Source organism: Ammodytes marinus (assembly GCF_949987685.1).
Source record: "Ammodytes marinus genome assembly, chromosome: 13".
NCBI classification, from domain to species: domain Eukaryota; kingdom Metazoa; phylum Chordata; class Actinopteri; order Uranoscopiformes; family Ammodytidae; genus Ammodytes; species Ammodytes marinus.
The window spans coordinates 2,065,901-2,080,308 of NC_137217.1; the positions used below are offsets into that span (position 1 = coordinate 2,065,901).

A 14,408-nucleotide genomic window follows, 5' to 3' on the forward strand; every position below is an offset into this window, starting at 1 on the left:
GACCCTGAGGCTGGAGTGATTACAGAAGTTACCTAGCTAAATAACACGGATAGTGCTAATGCTCAGACGCAGTGGAAAGGAAGAGTTCTATGGAGTAATGATTCTTCAATATGGCCTCCTCCTCCACAGGGCAGCAAGAGTCGAGTGAGCACATGGCAAAGTTAACAGTCCTGCAGCTCAGCCTTTCTCCTCAGATATGTAGAATGTTTGACCCCAGCCATCCAAGGCTAACATGATTAGCCAGCAGCTGTCACACATCAGACTGTCACATCCAAATACACATGGCTAGTGGCAACAACAAGACGTGTGACAATCAGTCAGTCAGGATTATCAGTAGGATTCATATGGAGCCAAACGCATGCATAAACTCAAATAAGATCACAGAACCTCAAAGGCTATATGCTAAAATGGGGCTCATCGGTTGAGACAGCAGATCATTTCATGCGTATTTTTAACTTCCATTGAGAAGATTTATTAATTAAGTCCCTGATCTTAATCCTCAGCCGTTAGCTGCAGGCTGTATTAAAACATGTAGGGGAGAACGTTGTCACACGGGTAGGTTGTCACAATCGTTATATTTCGGAACCAGAAGGTGCTGTCTGTTAAATTTTGGTATGTAAATATCCACAACTGGGATCAGAGGTCACCTACATAGTCTTCCTTGGAGTTAGACTGCTGAATTTGAGGTGAGAGGACTGTTAGGGTGTATTCACACATGCTGTGTTTAGTTCGGTTGAAACGAACTCAGGTGCACTTCCACCTTCGGTGCGCATCTTTCAGACAGGTGTGAATACAGCAATCGCACTCGGGGGCGGACCAAACAAACGCTCCGAGACCCAGCTGAAGAGGTAGTCTCGATGCGCTTCAAAACGCACTCTGCTGCAGTTCGTTTGTGGTGTGAATTTGGCCGGACTCGATCCAACCCAATTGCAGGAATCACTGCGCCTTTTCTTTCTTTTCTTTTTTAATAAATCGCCATCAGCTTCACATTATGGGAAAGTGTTGTTGTCGCCATTGTTAGGAAGATTAGTTGTGGTTTGACCGGGAGCCCCGAGCGAAAATATTACATTTGATAATGATGCGTGCGGATCAGCGATCAGATGGAGAGGAGCGTCTCCCGTAGCCTACAGTGCCAACAGGTTCACGCTGCGCTTTGCATGAAGTGTGTGTTTTTATTGTTCTTCCCAACGGGACCGTCAATACTGTCCCCGTGTCAGTTTGGTGCTGAACTGCGCCGAACTGACACCCAGCTGATACACAGCTTAATCAGCTGTGTTTCAGTTTGAGCCTATTCTTCACGCGAGTCGCGCGTCCAGCAGCAAAAATACAGTAAAAATGATGTTTCACATCGTAGGCTAGAAGCCACATAACGTGGCATTGTCATAGGGCTACATATTATAAACATATGAAACAACAATAATTAGATTGTTTTCTTCTTTATTTATAGGCTAGATGTAGGCATTTTTATTATTTCTAACTCCATATTATATCAATGATAAATTCGCAGTTTTTACTTTGTTCTTCCTGCTTCTCTCCACCCCAGAATGTCTGGCCAATGAATGAATGACCTTAGATCACGTGTGGTTTTGCTTCGTAATGCTGGTTCACTTGCAAAAGGGGCAATATGAAAGTGGACCACACCAAACAAAAAAATCCAAATTCTATTTGGTCTGGACCAAAGCAAGTGAACTAACGGACTTTCCATGTGTGAATACACCCTTAGTGTTTTTCATGTCAAATTGAAAATATTTAGCTCCTCAGTATTTTTCTTCTAGGCTTTTACACAATGGGTTTATAACAAAACACTTGTTACCCTAAAAAAGTGTGAAGGGTAAGCTATAGTTTAGATTGTTGTTAGCAAGCTAATTAGTTGTCAGATGGTTGTTGGCCTTGATGCTAGCAAGAAATTCCAGTTGGGGTTGGTCGTCACATTTTTTGGGGGGTTGGTTGTCACATGTTATCCAAAGGGTGCAGCCAGGAAAGGAACCCAATAACAAAAAAAAATGTCAAGCTGTATCCTCACTGACACTCCAGAGAAGGAGAGAACAGGGGCCGTTTTCCCGATAACGTCCTCTCTTTGCGAGCTACGAAGACTCCTACGTTATGACTTACCAAAGTTGTTTATCTCTGTAGTCGTGGTTCCCGAATGGTCTCTTAGGAGAAACACCCCTTACGTTGTTCGTACACTGCTAAAATCGATTGCTCAGAGTTCGATTTTCCATTTCCTGCTCATTTCATGCGAAGCTGCATGACAACACTAGGCTATATTATAAAACGTGTTGCAGTCTTTGCTAGAAATCCTTCAAGGCCGAAACATGTATTTAACACTAGAAGCGCCAGCGTTCTCTTTATATGCTGCATAATCAAATCTACCCGTGCATTTCTAGTGTAATACAAAGTAATAAATTAGTTTGTTTAATCATCATCTGTGTTTTGGACCTCTTGTTTTATAATCTAAGTATTTTTAAGAACACTAATCACGTTTCGTGGTGGGTCAGTAAGGAAACTGAAAGTAGATAGGCTATAATATCGCCAATAGCCTATATCAATAAAAACAGACGGCCAAAACAGCGTCCAAATGAGCTAAACTCCTAAATACAATAAACAGAAACATGGCACACTTATTTTAAGGTAAGCTTTAATTGATTATTAATTTTTCTTTTCACACGTTTACATGTTTTGAGGCGGAGGATCGGACGCACTCTGCCCGGCTGCTGTCAGCTGAGCCGGACGAGCCGTGTGGAACACAGTGCGGAGGTTCTAGAGTTAACCATGGTCGAACATACTACCACTGCCTATACTGATTTTAAAAAAGGTATAGAAACAGCGGAGGAGATTAAGATTAAGATTGTTTCCAGCAATTATTTTCTTCATGAATGTGTGGCAGTTCCATGTGCAACAGGGATGTCACTCGTGTCCGTTTTACGCATGGTGCTTTAACGGAAGGAAATGTGGGGGTCTGTATCTCTAGCGATGCCACAGCGATCGCAGGGACTTGTCATTAAACTTATAAATCTGACTGTATTTCATATCAAAGGGACACAGCGATGACTGTATTAAATATCAAACTGATAAAATCGATCCGACTACAGGCTATAGTGTATCACGTATAAAGTATTTTCATATTGACGGACATCGCATCCATTCAGTTAATGCAAGTCAGTTAGATGACAAAAAAGTACTTGTTCATATAATTTGAACACTTTGTGAATCAGAGTGAAGGGTATTCTGCTAAAATATCAAATAGCCTACTTTAAATATACGTGATATACACTATATACCAGGGCTATTCAATTAGTTTTGAATGGGGGCCGGTTGGTGGAAATGATCCGAAATGAGGGGCCAGAAAAAAATGCCTAAAATTGATGAGCATCACATCAATAGCTACATATACTGTAAAACACTACAACGACATAGGAGTGCATATATTGTCTTTATTTTATCAAATAGAGTTCACCAGCTTATCAAAAAAAATCCCTATTTGATTAACATAGGCTGCCTGTTGTTTAAGTGTTTAACAATCTTATCAGTTCAGGAAAACACAATAGGTTAACTCTTCAACAGTGCCCCCCCACCCCCCAATGTGTTTGTCAAGGGGTCACTGTCCAGGGTCATGGGAGACGTGGCGCAGCGCGCCGCGGCAAAAATTTTGGCTGTATTTTGCTCAAAGTTGCCAATGCACAGTACAGAAATAAACAACTGCTTATTTGAATACAAAAAAACTACAGACACTGACTTTACAGTTGTGCAATTTTGTTTGCTATGTGAAGGTACAAATGTTGTGCAAACATGCAGACAATACCATGCAAAGTTCTACTGGTGCAATATTATGCAGACACACTAAATACAAATAATGGACCATGCACTTACACTGCTGTACAATCGCGCGCGCAAAGCCTCATACACAGAGCAGCTGATAGAGAAACACTTGGAGACAGATATTTATTTACTGCAGATCGCGGCCTTTCGCGCAGTTATGACCATGCAAAAGCACACTTCGCGCGTGCTAGTACATTAATTGTGCACCATTAAAAAAAAAAATAAAAAAAATCCTAATTTTTTTTTTTTTTTTTTGGTCGGTCGGTAGTCAAGGCGGGGTCCAGTACATAGTCCTTCTCGGGCCGGATCTGGCCCGCGGGCCGCCTATTGATTAGCCCTGCTATATACAGTTGGATCGTTTTTAACAGTTTGTTATTAAATACAGTCATCGCTGTGTCTGTTTGATATGAAATACAGTCAGATGTATTAGTTAAATGACACCAGTGAGAGCTGAAACATCACTACGGTAGAGCTAAGAAGGCTCTGAGGGCGCTCCAGACCAACCTTACCAACGTACGAAAGAGATTCGTAGCAAAGAACGTTTCGGGAAACAGGCGAAATGTTAAGAAGGAACTCTAAGTAGGGGTTACGAATGACGTAGCGTTAAGAAGGCTCAAAGAAGGCTTCGGGAAACCGGCCCCAGAGCAGGAAAGGCAGCTAGCATGCAAAAGAGAAAAAGGGCAACAAAATCAAAACGACCCATTGCATCCCAAACTAGACCAGTTGCCAAGGCTACTGCACCCAGTGCACTCCACACCAGCTGGGGAAGAAGAAACAGAAGAGAAAGAGACAGGAGGAGGAGTCTTCATCAGATGAAGAGGATAATTTTTGTTTGGTTTGTATGGAAACGTTCTCCAGCAGCCGTTCAGGGAAGGTAAGGGAAAAGTGTTGTATGTGCAACCAGTGGGCACAAAAGCTCTGCTTAGTTAGAGTGAGCAGACCCTACATTTGCCATCACTGTAACTCAGATAGTGAATGTGTGTATCCTAGTTGAGTAGGCTATTATTGTTAGACCTATTTGTTTTGTTCTTTATGTTGATCTTAATATGTTACCCCGGTCTCCCCTATGAGTCAGTGAAGGATGTTTTGGAGCTTTTATTCACTCCTTGCCAGTCACTAGAGGCAGACAATTCAAATGAGGTTAAAGTGAAAAGAGGGTCTTTGGTGTTGAGTTTGGACAAGTAGAAACCACCAAACACATTTCACACATTTTAAACTTCAATAAAACAAAGGATAACAAATTCAAATCTTCTCAAAAAAGTACAGAATGATTTTACAGATGTCTATTTGGGAATAAGTTCTTTTCAAAGTCTATGTTCAGTATTTTGAATGAGCTATGATTAAATAGATTTTGTCCTAGAAATCAATGTGTGACACCAAATTGTGATATTTAAATGTGTAATTGCTAGGACACCTTTGGGTGGAGAGTTCTCTGTTTGATCAGGAAGTACATAAAACATCTCAGAAGGACCAAGGAAGGGGCCTCAAGGCATGCTGCCTGTTGTCATTTTTTCCATAAATCAGATCTTTTTCGGCAATCCCACTTCCATACCAATTCTCAGTGTTTTTAGTGTGACGCTTTTGACATATAAATGACAAAGATAAATCCCTTTTTTGTCATTACTCCATTCATATCTATGTTGTCAGATTACAGTTGGTTAGCTGTTAGCATGCTATCATAAAATGACAGAGCAAAAAATGGTATGAAAATGGTATGACGCTAAATCATATAGTTTGACAGGCTTTTCCTGTTACATTATATGATCCATTGGTCACACTATATGGTATGAAGTGTATTTTCTTACACATTAAATGATTATACACCTGAGTTAACACTTTATTCTCGTATTTTATAGCTAATAACTAATTTAAATTTATGTTTTTTCTATTTTTAAACTTTTTTGGTCTATAATCACATGAAAAAATGTGACTAGTAGTACATTACTACTGTTGTTCTTCTGAGTACTGGATAGTCACTCAACCCCAATACCTACCTACTCTAGTGGTGTCAAAATACACTCAACAAAAATATAAACGCAACACTTTTGTTTTTGCTCCCATTTTTCATGAGATGGACTTAAAGATCTAAAATTCATTCCAGATACACAATTGTACTAGCCTGGAAATCCAGACCCTGATATCTTGAACGATAGAGGGTCTGGCGACGATCAATAGTAATTTCCAACTCAAGGGGCGGCTCCTACTGGTGCATTTCAAATGCCACTGCACGCAGTTGGATAGCACTACAACCAATCAGAGCGATGCACAAGGCGACGTAAACCCCTTTCGTTTAGCGAACAGCTGTTAAACTGTTAAATTAAACGTTTGCCGTTGTCGGTCGGCAAAATAGAACATTCCACTTACTTGCTAATGAAAGATTTGAGTGCCGTCTTCAAAATCGTTAAGGGTCGAGGCCAAAGCAGTCTCAAACTCACACAACATATCCGCAGCCATCTTTGATGTTTACTATCACGGCTTCGACGTCGCATGCACGTCACTGTCCTCATCCGGTTACGTCCTCCCCAGAGTACCATATAAGGGGCTCTGGCGCGCCCGCCAAATTTCTAGCTTTCTTGATAAAGCTTCAACGGAGCGTGTCTAGACCAACACGCGCAGCAAATTTAATTTGCCAGCGCCTAGTGGCAGGTCTGGGAATGCCAGGCTACAATTGTACCATTTCTCTCAAACATTGTTCACAAATCTGTCTAAATGTGTGATATTGAGCACTTCTGCTTTGCTGAGATAATCCATCCCACCTCACAGGTGTGCCACATCAAGATGCTGATCTGACATCATGATTAGTGCACAGGTGTGCCTTAGACTGTCCACAATAAAAGGCCACCCTGAAATGTGCAGTTTTGTCTCACAGCAAAATGCCACAGATGCCACAAGCATTGAGGGAGCGTGCAATTGGCATGCTGACAGCAGGAATGTCAACCAGATCTGTTGCTCGTGCATTGAATGTTCATTTCTCCACCATAAGCCGTCTCCAGCAACTTCGCACAGCCATTGAAGAGGAGTGGACCAACATTCCACAGGCCACAATTGACAATCTGATAAACTCTAAGCGAAGAAGATGTGTTGCACTGCATGAGGCAAATGGTGGTCACACCAGATACTGACTGGTTCTGAGTCCCCAGACCCCCAATAAAGCGAAAAAATGCACATTTCAGAGTGGCCTTTTATTGTGGACAGTCTAAGGCACACCTGTGCACTAATCATGATGTCAGATCAGCATCTTGATGTGGCACACCTGTGAGGTGGGATGGATTATCTCAGCAAAGCAGAAGTGCTCACTATCACACATTTAGACAGATTTGTGAACAATGTTTGAGAGAAATGGTACAATTGTGTATCTGGAATGAATTTTAGATCTTTAAGTCCATCTCATGAAAAATGGGAGCAAAAACAAAAGTGTTGCGTTTATATTTTTGTTGAGTGTATAAAATGTTCAATCAAAAAAAATTGTGGTGTGGTTCATCCAATGATGGGACTTTATCATATATACTACGTTTCCGTATATAAATGCTAACTTTAAATAAATATCCGTTAAATTGTACACTACATTTAGGATTGTTTACACTGCTGATTTGCAGACTAACATACGGTGGCCCTGAAAGCTCACAGCACTGCAACTTAAGAAAACACAAAGATAAAACACAAGCAAATTAAGAAAACATCTCCATCAATTTGACAACACATGCGCAGCATTTAGAAAACGCGCTGCAAAGACCACAACACAACACATAAAAAAAAGCGCCGCAAAATTCACAACACGACACAATTTTTAAAACTACGATTTACAATACATTCAGGGCAACTTCCTGAATGCTGAAAAAACTGGCTGGTAGAATAAAGCTTTTGACTATGGTTACAATCAACAGCGAAATCAGCCACCTAGAGTAAAAATGTTTGATGGAAGTAAAGATTTGGGACTGAATGCTATACAATCCTGGTGCATACATCGCAACATGCCATTGCTATTTGGTGACTTAATTCAGACAGGTGATGCTTATTGGCATCTTCTACTTTTGCAGATTTTTAACATTGTTTTTTCAGCTGTCCTCTCAGAAGGCATGACCACAAACCTCAAACACTTAATCATTGATCATCATCAACTCTTCAAGCAGTTATTTCCTCAACTCAATTTCTTACCAAAGCATCATTTCATGATTCATTACCCTCGTATTATAAGGACCATTGGCCCAATTCTGCACATGTGGTGCATTGCATTATGAAGCCACACATAATTAATTTCTTTAAGAAATAATTAAAAAACTCTAAAAACATTACACAAACATTAGCCAAAAAGCACCAAAGTTGTATGGCATTCTAACGAGAATCCTTTGACAAGCAAAACTAACTTTAGGCCTGGGAAACAATGCTTACACTAAGTGAGCTCAAAAACAGCCCAGACATTGCTTCCAAATTTGGAGCTGAATTGTCGACTTTTTCTGCCAAATGGATTAAATACCATGATCATAATCTGTACTGAGGTACAGAGGTGGGCAGAGTAGCCAAAACAATTACTCAAGTAAAAGTAAGTTACTTTAAGATTATAATTACTCAAGTAGAAGTAAAAGTACTCATACAAATAATTATGGTAAATGGACTTGTATAGCGCTATATCTCCGTTTATCACAGACTCAAAGCGCTTTACATTGTTTTTTGTACACATTCACCCAGTCACACACACATTCATACACCGATAGCAGCAGCTACCACGCAGGGTAGGTTTAGCACTAGGGTGCTAAGCTAACTAAGCTAACTATCGGGAGCAATTTGGGGTTCAGTGTCTTGCCCAGGGACACTTCGACATGTGGCGGGGAGACGGGGGATCGAACCTCCGACCCTGCACACCAGAGGCGAACGCCCTACCCACTTCGCCACTGCCGCCACTACTCAAGTAAGAGTAAAAAAGTATGCAGTGAAAAGACTACTCAAGTACTCAAGAGTACAAGTAGGCCTACTGAATTACTCCGGATTTATTTTTGAAATATACAGAGTAACACAAACGGTACAAAATAGACACGAACAAAATATAAAACAACAATGTTCAATAAAGATATTTTAAATAACATCCTTTAAAATGAAACAATAAATAAGGTTTTTAAAAATAAAATAAATAACCCTTGAACAAAAATAATAATACATTAATTATTTGCCAAATTAAATAGCCTACATCACCCTTCAAATACAATTATAATACATTAGGTTTATCCAAAATTATATTAATTAAAACCAATATACTTATAACATTGTTTTGCACATACACATTTTTAAACTAATTCCTACAATATGTCACAGGCCCTGAGAAAATGATCTAGGTTGTGTTGTGTCAAAAATATAAAACACACAAAATTAAACTTAGTTACACATCAAAACCTTCTGGGACACTCACTTAACGTATGAAACTACAGAGAGGCTGAAAAAAAGAGACCACTCTCAGACTGTCACACAGCCAGACTGGGGGCCAGTGAGTAAACTACAGGGAGAACAGGACATGTGTCAAAGAAGAACAGTGTCTCTGTAGGCGAGTGTGTGGGAGTCTGTGTCTATGTGATTGTGAGTGTGTGATTGTTATTTTGTGAGTTTGTGTAATTGAGAGCTTGTGAGTTTGTATGTGAGGTCAGGGGTGTGGTTATTGCTCCTTGGAATCAGCGGTTTCTTCCATTTTCTCGACTCACCCAGATAGTCTGTAAAATCTGCATGGAGCCTACATGGCACGGCCACGGACACAACATCGGTGCGGAACCAGTGTGAGGACCCCGAGCCGATCTGGCAGCCGAGCACATCTGGTACTCACACCGGAGCTGTTAAAAAAGTCCGCGGACATTGTTGAGCCCTATGACAACATGACAACACTTGTCATGTGACTGAAGTGGCTGCATTTGATTGGCAAGCTTTTGTAATGTGGTTTTTATTGGTTAAAATAAAAGTCACGTGATAGAGATGTTGGCTGAAGACGTCCCCGGGGAGAGAAATCATGAGAGAAATGGCTCTCGCATGTAATAAAAAAATATATAAAACAATAAAGTAACGACCGTCACGTAGCCAAATGGAACGGCGTAAAAGTACCGTTCTTTCTTCAAATATTTACTCAAGTAAAAGTAAAAGTATGTTGCAATAAAACTACTCCTAAAATTACAATTTATTCAAAAAGTTACTCAAGTATTTGTAACGGAGTAAATGTAGCGCGTTACTACCCACCTCTGCTGAGGTAGCATTTGAGATGCCTGTGTTTTGTAAGATATAGTCTATTGCTGTGAAGGATGAAAAAGTATTACTCTGTGGAAACCATTTTGAACATCATTACCATGCCTTTAAGGCCAAACTGCATCCAGACAATGTTCTTAAAGTGTTGCACATTGATGAGCTATGCTATTTTAAACCATTTGATGTTCGAATTAGTTATGGAACGACAGATTCATCAAAGTACATTATTCCATATTGCCATTTTATGTAGCTTTCAATGATTTTAAATGGCTTTGTTTCCGCCATGAGATGTCAGCCTGACAGTTTGCACTAAAAATAAAGAAGTTGAACTGCATTATTTTCCGATAACTTGTAATTTTTATTAATTTTAATAAATATAATTTTTTATTTATTTGAACATTCAGAAGTTTTAATGACACTGAAGTGTTAGTGTGTAATTATTTTACTCTACTCAGAACTGTTTTGTTCACTGCACCAGAGTAACTTATAAACCCACTCGTGTGTAACATCAACACTAGCGAGCAGTGGCGATTTTGGTTTGGAAACTCTGGTGGGGCCATGCAGGAAAATAATCTTATAACGCAATCCAGAAATACCACATATTACTACCATCACAACAAACACAAAGTAGCAAGTGACAGAGGGGACCAAAATTGCAGCAAATCACTCAAACGCAAATCTGACGACATATTTGGCTATTATATCAATAGCACCACCAAATTGGCAGTGTTCAAGATCTCACAATATCAAAAACTCAAGATCGAAACAACAACGTGGCAACAATAAAAACACAACAGCGCACACCCTATAGGCCTACACAGCAATCAATATACAAAGCCACCACTCACAATATACCACAGCCAAAGAGCCATTTCACCATCAGAGACAGGTGAACAGCTCCCTCGGGGAGCCCACGTGAGGTTGTGCCCCCTCCACACACACACGTATCGCCAGTTACGCATGCAGAAATTCTAATTCAAACAATAATATGTAAACTACATTATAAATTCCACTTAGAATAAAAATAATTACAAATTAGACTCACCAATGACTCACCACTCTAGGTGACTTTGCTGTTAAAATCCAAAAATCCTTGGATGAGTTCACTTTCAATAGAAAGCATCGCCAGGGCGTTCAGTCTCTACTCTCCCATTGTGTTCCGTGTAAAAGTTTTGATTCTCCCGCCATAAACCCTGCCCTTTCTACAAATCAGCCAATGAGAAGCTCTCTGGGGCCCTAATCTTCTGGCCCCACTGTCGAAACTGAAGTGTGCGCTGCGCACGCGCATGCTCGCGCACCAGCATGCTCGCGCACCAGCATGCTCGCGCACCAGCTCCCCAGTGCGCGGCTACACAGCAGCAGGGCCATCTCGGCTGGGCCCCACCGAGCGGAACAGACGAGACGGAGCAACAAACTATTTCACACACAACTACTACACTACAAAAAGTAAGACAATTGCGTTCATCAAACGAAAACTGCGGACATGTAATTAATTATTAACAATTCATTTATTATTAACTTATGCTCAATGACATTTTTGACAAAAAAATAAAATAAAGTTTATAATCCTGCCCTGCACGGCAGCGCCCTCTGGTGGGACCGTGCCCCACTGGCCCCTAATGCAAAGACGCCACTGCTAGCGAGAGTTATTTAACTGCCCAGTGTTAACTTCAAATATGCCATGTGCAGAGGGGGTGTTTCAGGAAGCGGGTTTTGAGGCAACTCAGAGTTTGTTAGTTCTGAGTTAGTGGAGACTCTGGGTTTCCTGTTTCAGGTAGAAGCTTTAGCGCAACTCAGAGTCAGTTACTGAGGCAAGGTGGTTAGACCTACTCTGAGTTTGTTATCGTAAAAATATGTTATCAACCATTAACACATTAACATAGTATTAAAAAGGTTAAAAGATAAGTTAGTGTATGGCCAGGCTCAAAATGCAACACTTTTTTTTCTTTCTTTTCTATCTGTATCATGGTGTGGCTTTACTCTACGTCTTGCCCTCTTTTCCCCATGTGAGTGAACACAGGTGCGGCGGCAGCAGGCTGATTCTCCACACTGGTTTTCCATCAGCTAATCAACTCCTGCTTAAATACCCTGGCTTCCCCAAGACTCGCAACCAGATTAGTATATCACCCGTGTGGTATAGGCACTGCAGGCTTCTCAGTATCTCATGGTTTCATCCTCTTCATTGCCGTGTCAACTAACAGTTCTCTGTGCTCCAGGAACTCTGCTTACCTGCAGCCCTAAACACTTGCTTGGCCTAGCAAGCAGCCTACTCTGTCTCATCCCGCTACTCACTGCCTGTCACACTTAATTGAACCTTTATCTCTCTTGTCCTGCGCTTTGGGTCACCTCTTAAGGCCGAGGAGCCCTGCATTAAATCTAAACCTGCCCAGGACCAAACAGAAGACAAGGCAGAGCTAGAGAGTTGGTGGAGACCAAACCAAAGCTAAACTAACCCCTAGTCTCCACAAAAAGCGCATCACATTTCATTTTACATTGGGACTAAGGCTAGGAAATGGGAACGTTTTAGGAAGTCTAGACAACTGACTGCAGTACACTGCATCTTGTAGTGCAGACTCTGTTAACTAGATCACAGTATAGAGAGAATGAGAGGAATCCACATGGACAAACCTACTAAACTATGGTCCCTAACTCACTATGTATGGACCTAAAAATTTCAAATGAACCGTTTGAACACACGTTTAAAACATGCATTTCCAATGAGAGTTCATGAAAAATTAAAATTTTGCATTTAATACAGCCAGTTTTTACTAAACGAAGGTGAGCACAATGTTTGGAGATGATTTGCGGGATGGTTGGGAAACAAGTCTGGAGCCTAATGGCCAATCATACAGAAGAATCTGATTGGTCCATTTGGTGGTATCTGATTGGCAGGCCACAGATTTTCTGTGCTGGAGTCTGACCCTAAGGGACTTCTCTAAGATGAGGGGAAACTGCCATGCTCCATACATGAATATATTACACACCACATGTACCCAGCTACCACATGATTCACATCTGGCTATTCAGACCTTGATGAATGATTGTAGTGAATAAAACAGCATTTTGCTATATCCATGAAACTGGGCCAGTGATGTCACAAGCTCCAAGAAATGTACTTGTGTTCTTCCTACCTCATCAAAGCCGCTGTCCTCTTTCTTGAAAGCTGCAAGAAGAAGAAAGGAAGAGAGATTTAGACACTGCCTGTACTGGGAAAAAAAGAAAAGGGAAACGGTAGAGATGCAGCACAGCACCATGTCACTGCTGATATTTGTCAGGAATTCATTCCACACAAGCCGTGTGTGTGTCTAGATTGGAATGAGTTGAAGATGGGTACACTCAATTTTCTCAAGGAGTTTCATCAGAGGAGGGCATATTGACGACAAGATTACTTACATTCTCTCCCTAAAATGTTCATTTATACGGCTATGTGTTTGTTTGTCTTTGTAAAGATACGCAAAAACATCATCTTTTGTTCAATATTACCAACGATTTAAGTAGAGATGATTTACTGTACTTTTACAGTTAGTTAATACACCACAGTACAAATTCAATTTCTTTGACGACATGTATTGAAATATGACTACACAGCCTTGACATTTTGGGGCCATGCAACCAAAAGAAAAGAAAAGTGAATAACCTTGAATCTAGAATATCTTATCATTAGTGCTGTCAAGCGATTACAATATTTAATCGCATTAATGTCATAGTTCAAATTTTCATCTATTTTAACTGTCCCTTGATTTATTTGTCCCATTATTTTTTATTTTTCTAATTTTATTGCTCTTATCACACACTCTACACCCTTGTAATCCCGTTATTTTTTCTAAAATATCATAATTTCCAATTCAGTGCAAATAGCCCACAATGTAGAACCCTCCCCTCCACCCCTAGAACAGCATACACAAACATAAATGGAACATCCTTTTTATTGAAAACCAAACTATAAAACAACTTGGGCTACATTAAACAAATAAGTATTAAGGCTAAATTAAACTGGTTGCTGCCTAAATGTTTTGGGAGTCTTTAATCCATGGCTGTTTTCACACTTAGTGGACTCACCCACTGTTTGCGCTCAGGTGGTTGCTATGGCGCTGCTGCAGCCAAGGTGCTCCAGTCGCCCTTCTTAGTGAAAATGTAAGTGAAAATTAATGACTGCCGGCTGCCACTAACGTGCATTAAGCAGTTGGTTTGAGTGCAGTGTTACAAGTAGGCCTATTGCAATTGACAGGGTTTCTGTTCTTTCACCGCATAGTCCGAGAGTCACACAGGGAAGACGCTACCAGTTGTTGCAACAGTGTGAAAAAAAAACTACAAAGTTTGTTAGGCCAATCGCAATAAAAAAAAGAACGCTGTTAAAGTGGGTTTGCGTTAAA

The 14,408-nt window shown here is 40.5% G+C and overlaps 1 protein-coding gene across 1 annotated transcript in view; it reads right to left on the bottom strand.

Annotated features, from left to right (window-relative positions):
* cdk14 (cyclin dependent kinase 14) overlaps positions 1-14,408 on the bottom strand; it is a 287,659-nt gene that overhangs the window by 259,681 nt on the left and 13,570 nt on the right. The window contains exon 2 of the mRNA XM_080039284.1: positions 13,167-13,198. Coding sequence (XP_079895410.1) covers positions 13,167-13,198 — 32 coding nt within the window. The remainder of the gene's footprint in view (positions 1-13,166; positions 13,199-14,408) is intronic.